We start from the raw sequence: 17,629 nt of genomic DNA on the forward strand, positions 1-17,629 counted from the left end.
TCAACAAATGCAGGATTTTGAATGTTGCAAAACAATTTAAATAGTAAAAGTTAAAATGTAGTCTTTAAATATCACCAACTGGGAGCTCAGCCAGACCTCTCTTCTTACTGCTGCACTGTAGTCAAACATAAATCACATTGGGAATATGAAACAGATTTCTTTTTTATTTTGTACTGTTACCGTGATGCGAGTCCCATCATCAGAACTCAGCAGATGTAAGTGATGTTTTTCTTTTGCCTACATTGTAACCCTGGAATCAGTCTGTCGCAGCCATTGGAAATTATTTGTTATTTGTCATTTCACCGACTACATCATACATTGTCTTGTCTTTTCTTTGTTTTCTGTTATTTTCTCTGTTATTTCTCTTCTATCATCAAAATAACTGCAGTTATTTCAATAGAAGTTGTTTGAGAATTGCATTTCCCTCAAATCACAGGCAACGGGAAGCTGATGGATGATTTACACCTCAGACACAAATACTGGCTCAATTTACAACAGACACACGCCAAAATGGAAAATGTACTATCTGGACCCAGCTTTATACAAAATGATTTCTGATATAGGGAAACACAAACAACAGGATTTTTAGCGAGAAAAACTGTCATACATATGATACTGAGATTATGAGGAGAAAAAAGAGGAAAAACAATCAAACTGCAACTGAAAAATCTATTATTGTTCCATTTTGGATATTAAAGCAATACTGAATTATAAATTGGAGATTTCTGGGATGGAAAAATGGGATATTGTCAACAGCAGCATGTGAATTAGAAAAGACAGGACGCAAAAAAAGACTGGGAGGGCCGCGTATCTTTGGTGCGGTCGCTATATAAAAAGCACAATGTGATTTGTGTCCCGCTCCAGTTTAGAGGCTACAGCCTCCAAACCAGCACACCCAAGGAGAAGCAACCCACCTCAGGCTGCGGTCCCCATCTGCCTGCCCTCTCCCCCACCCCTCCCTCCGACAAGGCCACAGCCCGTGGTCATCTGTCTTCAGTGTGCATGTGTGTACGTGAACCAAAGAAGACAAGAGAAAAAAAAGGGCCAAGAGAAGGAGAAAAGCAGAGAGAAGGAGCAAGATTATAGATTCACCACCGGACCATCTTTTGCACGGCTGGTCCCACCGGACGGAGCTGCAGTAGCGGCTAGGTTGCTAACTGGCTGCTGGAGCTGACATGACATGTTTCCCCAACAGTCCGCCGCCCGCCTCCTCCTTTTCCTCCCTGGATCAAATCAAACCAGTGGGCTGATGCAGTATGATTGGAGCGCTGGAACTGTTTAATAGCCCAGAGACTGAGTCTGACGCATACTGTTGTCTCTATCACTCCCTGATTCACCAAAACAATTCCTCATTTGCAATCTACCCAGGCATGTGCATCCAGTGGGATGAGAGGAAATTTCATAGCTTTATGGATATGACAATGCAAAGTTGTGTTAGCAGTGGTGGAAAAGTAATCACAAGCTTAACTAAAAAAAAAAAAAAAAAAAAATTCCTTCACAAGTAAACATCCTCCATTCTGAAGCTTAAAAAACACTGACGGCAAGTTTTCAAAACAAAAGTACTGAGAAAAAAGCCTCCTTCTGTAGATGATGCACTACACATACACATACAAAACAACATTTTCCCTTTTCATTCAACCTGCTTTTACTTTTAAGTATTAAGTTTTTTTTAAGTATTTTTTTTTTATCTGGCATTCTGGATAACAAACGATTGTGGCAGGAAGGTGCATACAAAAATGAAGCTGTTTTAGAAAATAAAATAGTTACTGTAGAGAAGAAGAGGTTAGAAGAGGGCAGACAATAATGAAAATAGGTTAGAAAATATGAGAATCCTAGAGAAAATAAGACTATAAAGCAGCTGTAATTGATATTTTGCAAGTAGCAATGCATAAAATAATCATATTATCACCTGAAAATCCAGTTTCCTGAGCTTTAGCATCATTCCGCTTTTTGTTTTGGTTTTACCAGCCACAGTTTTACTGTTTTGGTTTATTCTCACAGCTTCCATTTTAGGAGCAGTGTGGAAAAATCTGAAAAAAGCAAAAAAGAAGTGACTAAGGCCCTCGAAATTAAGTGAAGTAAACAGGAAATACACTAATAAATTATTAATTCCTCTGCTGAGTCAATGCACCTACCTACACCATCTGTCCAGACATAAGCTTCTCTAAACTGGTCACCTATGAGTCTTTCATCAATATCAGCATCCCGGCAACAGTAGACCAAACACACATTCACCTGAGGCAGGGACTCCCCCACTGAGCTGTCACAGGCATCGCCACATCCACAGTCGCCCTCAGCTCCTCTATGTCTCTGGAGTTTCCCTCCCTTTCTGCAGCTCTGTCACTCTTCCCCGCAGCCAGCGAGAGAAAGTAAGTCTCTGTTCCCTCTAATAGTCGCTCTCTGTCTCTCCCCCTCCTAATAAGAATCAATATCAGCTCTCTTAAAAGTCATCAAGCACAGAGGTAAAAAGGCTCAAGAGCATGAAATTGCAGATGGGCGAGGGTGTACTTATGCAGTCCTAGGCTGTGATATGGGCCTCAAATGGTGGAGCCAATCAAAGACATACAGTAGAGAGAGAGAGAGAGAGGGAAAGGCTATAAGAGTGAGAGTGTTTGAGAGAGTAGGAAAAAAAAAGCAAAGAGCAGAGGTGGAGAGGAAAAAAGGAGAGAGATGGAGAAAGAGAAAAGGTCAGAGGGAGTGTTTCAAGCTGCAGAGATGTGATTCTTTAAGGTTTTGTTTTCCTTTTTTTTTTCCAGCACTAGTCTCCTTACGGACTCCGGCGTCAAACAGCGCGGCCGCAGAAAGCTTATCATGTCCGTGGCTTATCTCCCATTTTCACCTCCTCAAAGCAATAAACACACACAGGGACACTGAAAGATGGGAAACGCGCAACAACAAAGAGCGGCTCTCCGGGATCAACGGCACTACAGCACTCGCTCTGTTTTCATTAGCACACACTGCCCTGGAAGCCGAGTGAGACCGCTGATGGAGCTATGGATTATCCTGCATGCACGGGATGACCGATGTGAATAGAGACTGAGGCATGAAGGACACAGATCGTGTCAGCCAAGGCAAAGGCATTTTACAACAGAGAGCAGACCTCAAGGACTCAAGTAGATTAAAACTGATTGAAATCCCATTTGTGGCGTTTGGGGTCTTTCATGTTGTCTCTCTCCCTCTCTCTCTCTGTCTGTAGGTGTCCCCAAAGTGAGCAGAGCCTGAGTCTGAATAAACAAATAAGACTGCATTCGTGAAGACAACATCTTAAATTTGCATGGCAATAACATCAAGCTCTGGGAATAAAGGTGTGTGTGTGTGATTGGAAGTGACATTATGCGAGGAAAATGGTAAATTTACAGTTTGACATAAATATTAAAGTCTCAAAACCAAAACAATCCCCGCCCCTCCACCTTAGAGTACCTCAATAATCACCTTAATAGCTTTTACTTGGGTAAAAGGCTGAGAGTTGTATTATTGAGAACAGTATTACCACATATCATTGAATTAATATGCTGCATTTTAAAGCTGTGGCTGGTCAGTGTGGAGCTTAGTGCTGTTGGGTAGATTAACCTGCATTATATTATATAAGAGGTTCATTTTCTTAAATGCAAAACCTTTACCTGTAACGACTAGCCATAAATTGAGTAAAAAGTTATATAATGAGCGAAAAATGGAAGGTCTAAGAATAGGTACCTTTGCATTGTAACAGACTTAGTGGTTTTGCACTAGTGGGGGCGCTCCATGAAGTGTGTGGGATATGAGATGACAGACTCAGCCTTCAAGACAAAGGTCAGGGACCAAAACTCTCCCTCAGGCCTTAGATTACATGACAGACTGGAACATGACTGTCTGCTGCTGCCGTCTGCCAGATGGACAGTGATATGAACGTCTGGCTGATGTCTGCCCACCACTACACCTCTGATTATGCAATAACCAAGCATACAGTTTAATGTTAAAGTGGAAAAGAAAGAAATAATCTACCACGCAGGCTCCCACTGACCTGTATGAGCTGTGTTTACTGTACAGCAGCACCACTTTTACCTGATACTTGTATTGTAGAATAAACACAGTTATTGTTACATATAAAGCAAAAATGCATTTGAGTGTTACTCATTTGTCGATGACTATTTCAAAAACGAAATAATATTGCAAAATCTGTGCAAAGTTAGTGAGCTTGTGTTTACAAACTGATTTTAATAAGGTTAATGAATAAAGGAAATTCAAATGAGAAAATAACATTTAAAAAAAATGTAATCAATAATATAGAATTTGCTATTTAAATACTTTAAAAACAGTTTAAACGCTTTTATGTTTACCCTTACACTCAATATACAACATATCAAGTCCTTTAGATCACATTTGTGTATGAAATGTGCTCCACAAAACAAGCGTCTTTCTTTGCCTCCAGCCACAGAAATATCAACTATGTAGTGATTTCAGTATTCTTTTCAAGGCTTTTATTTTCTTCCTCTGCCCAGTAGTTTGGTGCTCTGTGAACCTCTGCAGCTGGCGTCCACAGGAACAGGTCTCTGAAAGGCTAGCTGATAAGCCTAAGCTCTCTTGAGAAAAAAAGGAGAGGAGTATCTAGCCTACACAAAATGCCACAGTGCTCCACAGAGCCCACATTGTGACAAATACCCCCCGATAATATCTGGATACTGTGGATTTATGCAACATCTGTATGACTTATTCACCGGCGAAGGAGTGGCGAGCAGCGACGGCAAAGTGAGTAGAGCACTCGTGGCCGTGTCTACCAGATCAGATCTCTCTTAACAGGACTGAGGCAGTGAACACAAATCTCAGCGTGAAGCCGTTCGGGTAAAGAGGAAAAAAAAAAGAAAAGAAGAAGCTGGATAAAAGGTCAAATCTGTAATGTTCAGCTTCGTCTGCCATACAAACTGGCACAACCTCACTGTGTCCGCTCACACGTGGTGCGAAGCCTTCACCTCATATGATCAGCAGGTAAAACCAGTCAAACGGAGCAGTGAGGACGGGCACCGCCTCCAATCAGGGATACAACTGTGAAGGCACAGTTGCATCACAGGAGGAAAAAAAAAACAAAAAACAAGACATCCAAGTCTACAGGTCCAGTTCGCTGCAGGTCTTTTCTAACAAACAGAGCTGTTTATTCTGCCTTCACCTGCCGCACATAACCTCCTCCCTCCCTCCCCAGGCTAGAGGCCACATCATGTGAGAGAGACTCGGTGACAGGCTCCCTAAGAGGCAAGCAGGGCCGCTATGAAGATGTCAGGAAAAGGATAAGAAATTCTTAGAGCTGTCATGAGGGTAGAGTGGTGACCAGAGAAACGTCTCAGAGGCTGAAGAAAAAAAAAAGAAAAAAGTTCAATCTTCTTCCTGTTTCACAGATATATGTGAGGATGTCATAGCAACAACTAATGAGCCTCTTCCTCGCCACTGTACACAAGTCTTACTTCTCTGCTGGATAATTAGTCATTGCCCGGTGAAAGCCACAAATCTACAAATTTTCTAATCTTTTCTTTTTTTCTTTTTCTTTATGGCTTGAAAAATATCCTCCACCAATTTAAAACCTCATTAACACACATGGAAAATGCCTAGTAACGCTGGAAATACTGTGTTTCTATGATCATGAAGAAACTGGCATTTTTCACAGCACAGTGACACTATTTACATTTTGCACAGTCAAACCAATCCAGGCACACCTACTGTACTGGATTCAGGTGTGTAGAGGAATAAATAACACATCTAAATAACAAAAACTTACTTATTACGTTTCACTAATTACTGCCTACTCAATCAAAATTTGAATAAAATGTAAATCTATTCTAATTAACTACTGGCGGCATGCTGGGGCTGATATTTGTTTCTTACAAAGACTCAAAGAAATTAATTCAAATATTTGAAAAATAATGTAATCTTTGAATTTTTTTGTTAAAAAAAAAGACTTGACAAATTGTCAATCAAGCTGAAGTAAATTCTCTGATTACTCTACTAATTGATTTAGCTCTAACAATGACAGTAATAATAAAGGCAGACTGGAGTAGACACTGTTCTACAAACAGTGTCTACCCCATGAAATATAAGCCCATCTGTTGGTGGGGGACTTAGACCCCCACCCATCCAACTCCACCCCACCCCACCCCAGCCCACCCCAGCCCGACAGCCACTTTTTAAAATGATTCAACTGTAAATTGGTTTGGTGCAGGCTTTATGAACATCACAAAGACAGCCCTGTGATCCACTTTGCTCCACACTGTAGGTTTATCCACCTTAAGCCTCTACTTAAAAACAGCCAAACCCTAACCGCCCTGAGACCCATGACGTGATGCAGCATTTTGATTTGGCAGAAATCACTCCGTTTTGCTTCGCGTGCTTCAGCAGCAACATGATTCGATGTAAGTCACACATGCCTTAGGAAAAAAACATGCTCACATTAGAGTAAAAGTGAGCTTTTGCTCAAACATAAGCAGGGATCTCCCTGCCCCCCTCCTCCTCTTACCGTCCACACAGGCGGGCCTGGCTCTTGTAGTTCCAGCGATCTGGCCCTTCTTACAGGCGCAGCGGGCCGTCTGCCTGGCGATGGTCCGCCGTGGTTGGCTGCTGTCCCTGTCCAGCGTCACAATCTCACATGTTCCCGCTGCCAGCTGGCCTGGAAATGACATTGCACCACAGGATGCGAGGTCAGAGAGATGAAATCATAAACAGGGCAAAATAAACTAGTCTGTCTCTTCAGTGAAATTTGTATTCTGTAACATGTTTATCTGTCCTTTTTTTCTAAATCTTTTGTAGCTCAATTGGCACAGCACTCACATTACCAAGTTCAAACGAGCGGGTCTCGCTGCAGCACCTGACACTAGAGCATGTGCTGGATTTGTGCATATTTATCTACAGCAAGACTTAGTACTTAAAACATCCATGCCAAGAACAATGATTCTTACTTTCACAGCCTGAGTGATTAAAGTAGATTTAAATACACACTAACAATATATCAGCTGGTTGTAAATTTTCATCTTAATACGGACTCCTGACATTTGTTATTCTAAATAATTGTGACCAACACACATATCATAGATAACTTTCTGATGACAAAAAACAAGAAAAAACACAAGCGACATGAAAATCATAAAATATATAGCATTGTAAATAGTATAGGTAGAAGTTCGTTTTTTTAAGAGCTGTTTAATCATATAATAATTTTCCAAAATCTGTGAATAGTTTTGAATAATAGTAGTGAACATAAATGTATTTCATTTCAGAAAGACTCAATTCTTTCAACAGTCAAACTTAGATAATTTTGCACATAGAAAGAAAATCAAACCCTGTATCAGTATCTTTAAACATCAAGAGTGTGACCATGTCCCATTGTCAAGAACTGGAGATTGTCAGGTTGTCCTTGACTCAGCAGAACAAACAGTTAACTATAGGTAATTAGAGGTTTGCAGTATGTGCACAATGCAATCCAAGCTGTGGGGATGGATGCACTGACCCTTTTGAAAGCAACATTGAGATCGCAACGGCATTTTGGGCAGAAAGACCATGGTGGCAGTGGGGAATACAATTATTTTCAGAATAGTCTATCATGGCCAGAGGGAGGCGCATGGATGGCAATGGCCACAATTAAATTCTCCCCCTGCACATAACCTACAATGCATGACAGTTCACATTGTCACAATCAGCTTGTCCGTTTGACACTGTTTCTAAATGGTATCAAACTGAGCTTAGCATTTCTCCTCTGCAATTCTTTGTTAGTTGTCACCCAACATACTGATAACAATGAATCTGTGATGAGCTAATATTGGTTCATATAATGACTCAGCAACTTTATCAGCCTTATTGACAAAGTAAACTTAGGTAACAAACAAGCTAGCAACAATACTGTACCTCTCTGACAATAACAAGCTAGTTAACCAACATCAGAGCGAGTGAAGCAGTAACAGCCAAAGCACTGTACTGACTGTACTGAACTGAGTGGAGTGGAGTGAAGTCAGCTTCAGTGGCTACATGGTGTGACTTTAATGACCAGGCTAAAGTTATTAAAGTCATGAAGTTCAACAATAACTGTACTTTTTGTGTGTGTGTTTTTCTTTCACCGATTTTAACCAACATCAAACTTGCAGCAAGGAACCTTTTTTTCAGTTTTTTCTTTTATGTCAGGAGCCGTGTGGATTCCTTCAGGTATAACAAACCCAGGATCTTTCACCCTGAACAGCTCCGGTGGAGGTGCTCAGGAAGTGGAGGCAGGAACGCCGCAGTGCACTGAGCAGCTCACAGATGTGACTGCATGTGTGAAGTGCCTTTAAAAGACAATGGTGGAAAAATTACTTTTAGATTCCAGCTACCTAAAGACTACCCACAAGCCATTTCCCATTAAGGGCCACATCCTATCAGCCCACCTCTTTGAAGGTAATGTACCCATTAGCCACAAATGAAACGCATGAATACTGATGAACTTTGTAATTGCTGCCAAGTCACCCCCCCCCCCCACCCCACCACCCATCTTACACACACCCATCCTCCATGTATTCAATCTGGTGACCTTTGGCCTTGTAGCTGGGCCCTTGCTGCTTGCAAATTAACCTTTGTCTGTGTGTGGAGGCCCTCGGGTGCCATCCTGGAGAGGCTTATCAGGATCTAATTGTGATTGGCAAGAGGATGGAAGTTGTGATTAAATCTGGACTTGAGTCCCGAACACTTGGGCGGCTGGCTTAATGAACTGAGCTGTGAGGGGTCACACCTGGGGTAATAGGGATCTATCAGGATTCATCCACACACTGGTACCTGTGGTGGCCATGGCCAAGGATGGAGAAAATGCCCGGGTGATTACAGCATGTAGCTGTATTAATGGCATGCCTGCATATATTATAGGAACCTTTCTTTCTTTCTTTCTTTTTTTTTTTTTTACCATAATGAGTGTTTTAGGGCAAACACACATGCTTATTAACATCCCTAATATAAGCTATAGGCTACTAGTTCATTTGACTTACATTTTCCATTCATACAGGATTATATAATCAAACAGGAGCACATCCAGTAGCTCATGAACATTCATAACAATAGTATGATGTCAACTACAAATTCAGTGGAAAGATAAATGTTGACACCACTGGGTCAAAGACATCACAGAGTTGGTTTTGCCTCATTCCACTGCAGATTCCTAACGTCGAACAGAAACTATGCTTTCTATACCAAGAAATATTTAAACATTTCATAACAAGCTGAGTTGTGAATCTTCAAGCTGAAGACAATCTTTCTTAACAGCCTTATTAAACATCCAGCACGGAAACACAAAAATAAATGTCATCTCATTCTGCTGCTGCAGTTACAATAACGAGTAAACTCCAGTTTGAACTTGTTCTCTTAACAACAGTAACATTACTCTTTGTTTTATGCTTCTGGTCCACCCCCCATTACTTTGCCACACAATGATTTACTGCCAGGCGCACACACTCGGACACTTATTGCACTTACATAAAAATGCACACACATCATTAGAACACCAACTGCAAACTAGGCAGCCTGAGAAAACCTAAGTATTAATGAGCAAAGAAGATCAGCCCAGTTTTCAACTTACTGTCAATGTGTTTTCGGCTAAAGTGTAAGATATTTTTTAATTCATTAAAAGAAAAATAACTTGCTTCTTCAATTTATCATATCTTATAAAAAAAAACACCAAATTGTGAGATTTAGTCATCTTTTAGTGTGTTTTTTTTCTTATTTTACTTTTGTAACATCTTGTAATTGTACTGTAATTTAATGTTCCTTGTGAAGTGAAGTCATTTTTTAAAGGTCTGACAAAGTAAAAATAACAAAATGAGTTTAAGTGGCTAGTTGATTGAAACTACGTGGGTTCCCAATGTTGAAGTGAGTGGGATGTTTTCTCTGTATCCACCAGGAAGTGCAGAACACAGCTTGTGTCTATGAAAATTCCTATTCTATTTCTAATCTATTTCAATTGACAGCGATGGGAGGAGTGACTGCAGATCTGCAGCACTAGATGCCTTTGCTCAAAACACATGCCAACGAAATCCAGTCAGTCTCTTGCACTTCAGAGATCAAGACTGAACCCCCACCTCCGCCACCCCCCTTTTCCTGCTCTCCTCCTCTTCCTCTGCCCTCCTTTCTTCCTTTATATTGCAGGCTCTTTTCTCCTTCATGCCTTCTCACTTAACTTCCTCCTCCTTCTTGCAACTCCTCTGTCTTCTCTGGGTGATGCCGGATAATGACTTGTCATGTTAGCCCCTGTGTGTGTGTATCTGAATGTGTTCATGTATGTGTGTGTGCGTTTACTTCCTGCATCCTACCCCACCTCCCATCTCTCTCTGCAGATCTTCTACTGAGTGCCTGCTTCCTGCTTCCTCTCTTTGTCAGCTCCCTCTTCTTTAGAGCTCTTCCATTGCGAGAAGCTGAAAAGACTGTTTGGATGTCTCAGGTAATCGCTCGCATGGCTGTGGCGCTGACGTACCATGTGTGAAGTCAACATGCTCAAAGACTTTGGCTGATTTGACGTCACAGTTCTTGAGTCGATGGAGCTCATTAATTGCCGATGTTTCATCAGACGCCGGCGTTGTTGTTTTTTACTGTCACAGCTTTAGCTGCTGGGAAACAATGTATATTCTCAAAGCCAAGGCGGCTGCACTGACTTCATGGTGTTGAAAAAGATTCTTCTAATTTTAAACCGAGTATAAAAATAAAACTGCTCTACCCTGCCTCATAAAATATTTCAGCTTTACTTATATACTGGCTTTGGGTATATAGGTTAACATTAAGGACACAGTTATGAAAGATTTAAATCAAAAGTACTTCAGCATCCATGCTAATGAGGACCATATGGACTTTTTTCTCCCTTTTTTTTTTTAGTTTTAACACATAGCTAACTGTATTTATTTAATTTATTAATAGAGTGGGGGAAATAGGCATTTGATTCCCTGCTGATTTTGTAAGTTTGCTTCCCCTTAAAGAAATGGATAGTCTATAGTTTTTAGGGTAAGCTGATTTTAACAGAGAGACATCCAGATATCATATCATCATATAAAGGTTAAAAAATAATTCACATTTGATCAAGTGAAATAAGGGCAAATTTAGCAGGGGATCAAATACTTATTTTTCCACACTGTGGAGTAGAGTGAACTTCATTCATCACTGAAAGGAAATTCCAAAGTCAGGTAGCTCATCATGAAAAGAGAGAATAACCAATACAGAGCATAGACAACAGAGATATACTATAAAATAAGTTCAAATGCAATAAGTGCAAATACTGTGCGTACAGTACCAGTACTGGATACATTCTACTTTCACATTCAAGCTCAGAGAACGTTTTGTTTGTGTATAAAGTGTACTTCACCATGTGTGGTCCAAGTCATGGACCTTCAATAAGAGCTGAGGAATCATGGCGCTTTGAGCTTAATGTGAATGTGCACATGCTAGCCTGCTCACAATGACAGTGCTAAAATATTTAGCAGGTATCATTTTTTTTTAGTTTTGGGGGGAATTTGGTCACAAAGTTATACTGGAAAATATTTTTGACCCATTTGTTGTGGTGATTGATAAGAAGGGTATAGAAAATTAGAAGAAAAGAAATCCTCAGAGGAAATGCATGTCAGTACCAAATTTTGTGGCAATCTCTCAATAGTTTTGCTCAAAACCACAAATATCAAGCCCAAGCCTTGGGATACCAGAAACGCTGGTGCAAAGGATTGGTTCCAGTTCATCCAGTATGTGTTCAGATATTTTACTGGTTAAGTGTAAACATTGACCTGCTGATTGGACAAAATCAGGAGATCAGGGTACACATTTAATTGCCATCTATCCAACATAAAAAATGTCTTTCACATAGTTCAGGACAGAAAACATCAACTTATCACAACAGTGTTTACGATCATTCCTAGGGAACGATACGTAAAAAAAATTAATTCACCCTGAGTGTTATGAACTGACAAAGCCAACACTTCACACTGTAGCTATGTATCTGCTATGACCCAGAGGAATACATTTGTTTAGTCTTGACTTGATGCTCAAGTTTCCTGCACAAGACTTTTGTGTTGAATATTTGTGGTATGAATTTCAAATGTTTGTGCTGTTAGAGACACCGGTCTGTAGAGAATTGCAAAACAGAATTTGATTCTTAGTTGGTTTCAGCTGCAAGCGCTCTAGGTGTTTGCAATCTCTCCAAATAACGTGCGAGAGAACTTGAGGACAAGCTGGTCTCAGTCCTCCAGTAAAGCAGCAGAAGACTTCATTCCTTCTTTTCTAAAACAAACTGCTCCAAGCGTCCCTGTGGCTCAGCCGCCAGAGCGCAGTACCACGACTATACCACATACGTTGCCACTGTTAAACACAAGTCTAGGAGAGAAAAAAATACCAAGAACTGAAACAAAACCTCCCCAACACAAGAAAGTATTCCTCTTTCTACTGGCCTGCAGGGATCCGCAGAAAAGGTTAGAAAATATTAGAGGATTCACAGCTCCGACAAGGCAGTTTCCAGAAAGTAAAACCACACATTCTGGTCCAGAACAAAAAGGAGGGGAGGGGGTGTTCTGTATTTTTTCGAAGTGTCTTTCATTAAAAACTTGCAAACACATGCGAAGATGCAAGATGCATCACAAAACAGTCATCCCATGGACAAAATTGGACAGTGAAGAAAGGAATCACTAATCCTGTTCTCTGGAATAGCCTTGTGAGTAGTGGGAAAAATCTAAAACTGGCGAGTGCTCTCAGAAACTAACCCAAAGCTGGTACCAGTAGTGCTATGATTTATCACCACCCTTATCAGCTTCTGTTGCTGAGCAGTTGTCAGCTTGGCCAGCCAAATGGCTGATTAAAATGTATGTGTGGCCACCCTAGAGTGAAATGAAAGCTCAGACTGTGGCAGAAGATGGATTCATATGGCAGAGCGTATGGCTTAATACAACGTAATGTTATTGACATGCTCCTTTGCTTTATTATTTCTCCTCCCGCTCCTCGGCACATTACAACTGCTCTGCCATACACGGCTCTTTGACAAATGTCCAGGAGAGCTACGACACAGGGAAACATGACACATTTCCCTCTTTTCCCTCCTTCTATCAGATGTCTAAAACCATGTTTTTTTTTTCCAAGAGACTCTTTTGCATTCATATTTTAAAATTATTCTTGTTTTTTTTTTGTTTTTTTGCTGCTCTAGAGATCCACGTACAACTAAAAAGCTGCTTCTTTGAGCTTCAATCTGCTGAATCAAATACTTACGATATTTATAAAATGTGTGGTTTTGGCTTAGTAGGAGGGGTAGGTATAGTTCTTTTTTGTCCTTTGAAAATCTGCAGTGTGCCAGAGTCTTGCTGGGATTCCATAGCGTGCGGCACAAGAAAACAGCAGTATTTCCGAGTGTCCTTCTGAATCTGACACAAAAATGCAGTCTGCCATGAAATCTACCGAAGATGCTCAAGTGCAGTCCAACAGAATGAGTTTATAATTAGTCCTCATACTTGTGCCGGCGTGCATATGAAAGCTAAGGGCTCCCATCCAAAAAGAAACGTTTGCTAATGGTAAATCAACACCACATCTCACAGGTCCTGAGCAATAAATTAAGTGTATTTTACTCTGAGTGAGAGCAATCTATTTGCTTTCAGTTGATACTGGCTATGTAATTACCACGCCATCACACAATATGATAAATAGGGGATGTAACACAAAACTCATATCTGAATCTGCTTGTGTCACAATTAATATCTGTGCCCAAACTGGATGTAACTTACACCTGAAGTTTCTGTTTTAAATTGTTCTCTCTGACATTTCCTCACTAATAAGATGTAGCTATAACACACATGAATAAAACATAATTTGAATAGAATAAATAATTAATTGATGATAAATCATTTCTAGATAAAGAGTCTGTTATCAAATTTTGGTATCTGTTGACTCAAATCTGAAAAGCTCTCCCAGCCATTTCACATGTGCTTTTGAGACGGTCTCTGACTTCACCTTATCGTCATTCAGTATCCGATCATGAGACAAAATAACAGCAGTGGTCCATGAGTCAGGCTTTTTATCCTGCAATGCACACGAATCTTGGAGGGTGTCCGAGTATTGACATTAAAACTGCCGGCATCCTTTTTGTTTCTGCCAGTGTTTGTTTTTCGTTTTTTTTTTGCACTCTGCATGATATTTGGCTACCAGAGAAATGTTTCCTGTCCGCTGTGTACAGACAGCGATCACCTGGATGACACTGAGCAGAACTGCCAGACTTTACAGACAAAAGAAATTAAATAAATAAAAGTAAACTAATCATTATTAACACTTTTAAAGCTTGTTGTTTGGGGTTTTTAAGTAGGATTTGCAAACTTTTGGAATATAGCCTACATTTTCATAGGTGGCAACTCCCCTTAATGGCACAAAAAGCATCACAAATCATGACAACCTGCCAAAATACATCTTTACCAGCCCAATTAATGGAAGTAGGGGTGGAAAACCACACCCAGTCTGGAAACACTGCCTATACGAGAAGTGGTGATGTGGCAAATTATGGGGGAGATACTGTAGGTCACAACAGAGAGCACACTGCAAAAAAAATAAAAATTGGATGCTTCTCATACCTGGATGCACAGTTTGTACTGTACTGATGAGAGCGTCCAGGTGGAGGTGAACTTTTTTTATTGCTCATGTTATGTTTTTATTACTCTATTATGTTCACTTCATTTCAAAGAATTTCTCAGGGAGCTGGCGGTGGACAAACAAGCCTGTAGGAGCCAGTTTTGTTCCTTGCACTCAGACAGAATATTGCGGTTTGAGCCATTGAAGCGACTGATTCCGGCGGCCTCGGAGCGCTGTGATCTTGCAAGCAGGGCTAAAAATATGCTGTGTAAGGTGAGGAACCTTAAGTGCTGAAAAATAACGTATTGATTTGTGTATTAAGCAAACATTGTTGTCATGGTGTCTCTGAGGAGCTGAGTGACTTGTGTGTTTGTGAGTGTGTTTGGCTTTGAGGCAATATGAATTATAAGGATGCCAACACATGGACATGCTCTTTTCTCAACATCAAAACGATGCGTGTAATGGACAAAGCCTCGCTAACAAAAAAAATTCTTTACCACATATTCTCCACTTAACCCAGAAACACTACATGGCAGCTTGATGTAGCTGGAAACTAGCATCACATCTGTTCTGCTGGAGAGGACAGAGTGTGTGTGTAGTCTACAAGTTAGACATTGCCAGACTAAAATGCTATATCACTCCAGCATGCTACAGCTGTTCAAAATGAGAGAGGAGAGTCCGGCGCCAAGACTGCAAGTCTGAAATCCCATTTTGGATCCAAACGCTGCATTAGTCGAACCTTGATGTCATCCCTCTACCCTGAGGCCTGGTGGGCTAGTTTTTAAATGAATCCTTTTAACAAGCCTAATCAGAGGCTGGAAGAGCCAACTGAACAGCATGTGGTGTAACGGGAAGGAGACAAAATGACTGCTTTAGGGAAAAGAGCTGTCTGATGATGTAGGGTCTAAATGAAATCTCCGCAACGACCTGCTCTTGACTGTCAGGTACAGAAACAATGAAGCAGCCACCTGGATTTCAATTCATTTGGAGTCTGTACCTTGAAATTCACAGAAAAGTAATTTTCAAACGTGTAAAAAAAAAAATCTTCCAGTGTGGCTGGATGAGCAGAAATGATCTGAAGGAACTCCGACCAGCATAAAGTTGATGAATGATGGCTACCAGTGGGCACGGTTTATTGATTTACAGGAGCAAGAGGGCTAAATGTTTCCTGCAACATCCATTTATATCTTTGAAAGAGAGTTCAATATTTTTGGGAAGTATTTTCCCTCCTCCTTTGTTTTTCATTTCTTTTGTTTGCTTTTTTCAAGTAATAGGCTATGAGAAGATTGATACCGTTCTTGTAGCCTACCTGTTCATGCTAAAGCTAGCAACATAAAACAATTTCCTGTTCCTTGGAGGCCGCAAAAGCAGCCTATCTTTATTCTTTGACTCACACTGGGGCCTAAATTTAAACAAAGCCAATATCTAGACTTGGGGGGGTTAATGATTAAAGCTACAGCTAATGTCCCACCATTTTGTCAGAAGAAGTAGATTGCTGTTAGAAAGAACTGAACTCTCTTCAAACTGCCTCGACTTATGGCAGACATTCATTTTCAGCTCCAACACTGATAGAGTGACCAAAAACTCATCATGAATCCGGGCTTGAAATTATTAATACCCTGCCTATACGTCCATGAGTCAGAGAAAGTTCTGGAGACAATTCTCATTGGGAGCACTCTCTCATCATGACGAGCTGGAGCGAGAGAACTGTGGTCTGGCCGATCTATTTTGGGTGAAGCAAGCTTGTCTGAGCGCTTCGCTTGCTTTGTGGAGTCACTTTGAAAAGTGATTTGATTTTCCTTTTCTGCCCCCTTTTTCCCCCCCTCCGCTAAAATGCTTGGGCAAGCAGAAGACACACAGAAGCACTGACACACGCTGAAACATAAACACATGCACTTATGGAAGAATATTTAAGCAAAAATGGAGAATATGTGAGAAATGTGAGACCTTTGCTCCTAGCATGCTCTCACAGGTTCAATTTTAAACTACAAGTACAGAGGACAGCCTTTGCTTTGAGTTGTTCAGTAATTACCAAATATTAGTATGCTAACACTTTAAATGAAGATGGTTAACATAATAAACATGGAACCTGCTAAACATCCTCATGTTAGCATACTGACATTAGCAATAAGAGGTGGCCTACTAAATACACAAAATGTTAATAGTAATTGGCGAAAATGGTTGATAATACCTACTGACTGACTTTAAAACACTCATTATGTATTAAGGATATAATGAGTCCACTAATATGGTACAAAGGGTGTAATGCAGGACAATAACACCAACAGATGAACAACCATCAAGCAAATAATTCATGTTTGTTCATCAAAGCCTCTCAAATGCATGGGAAAGAGTATGGTCCCATAATTCTCATGACTGACATGAATTGTCAGGCTCACAGAAGATGCTCACTTCTAACTATATTTTCAAGTTTGATCCTACTGTACATTAAATATATTTTTCCCATGGAAAGAAAAGAAAACCAGGCCAATTAATTAATATGCCTTTAGAGTTTCAGCCCTTGTGAGGATTTGCAATACATGTTTGATAAATGTTTCCAAATCCTTTAAGGTTTTGACTGTTTAAATTGTTTAATAGCAACAATTTCTTAAGACACTAATTGATACATAATCCTTAGATGAGAGACCTCAACCAACTTACAGAAGTGAAAGGATAGTAGCGTGCAGCTGTGTATTCAGAATACGCAGGCTTCGAGATACATTCTTATTTAAGTAATGCATGTTTTTGTGTTGCATTGACTTGTGATTACAATAAATTCAGCTCACTTCCTGTGTAGCTCAGTGGGGTTTTCATTATGAAGCTAGGGCCTTTTTCCTGCTGTGACCTTGTGTAAAGCACGTAAAGAATGGCGTTTTCCCATGAGATGCCCTCTTTTCCCCCTGCGTTTGTATTTTAGAATAATGAACTCTGCTTAATAACAGGGTGCTGGCATGAAACAATGAATGATCATCAATTAAAACGGTGGGTGAAAAGGGAAAACAAATGACCCCAGTAACCCTTGGTAACACAGGAAAGCTTATGTGTGCGTACATCCTCACACACCACTGCCACTTCACTACTGCAA

At 40.4% G+C, this 17,629-nt stretch overlaps 1 protein-coding gene across 1 annotated transcript in view; it reads right to left on the reverse strand.

Annotated features, from left to right (window-relative positions):
- Positions 1 to 17,629, reverse strand: part of tafa5a (TAFA chemokine like family member 5a) — a gene marked incomplete at both ends in the record, with an annotated part of 125,483 nt that overhangs the window by 32,076 nt on the left and 75,778 nt on the right. Inside the window, one exon of the mRNA XM_083999421.1 lies at positions 6,479 to 6,628. Within this exon, the coding sequence (XP_083855547.1) occupies positions 6,479 to 6,628 (150 nt within the window). The remainder of the gene's footprint in view (positions 1 to 6,478; positions 6,629 to 17,629) is intronic.

Source organism: Trachurus trachurus, assembly GCF_905171665.1.
Source record: "Trachurus trachurus genome assembly, chromosome: 23".
NCBI lineage: Eukaryota > Metazoa > Chordata > Actinopteri > Carangiformes > Carangidae > Trachurus > Trachurus trachurus.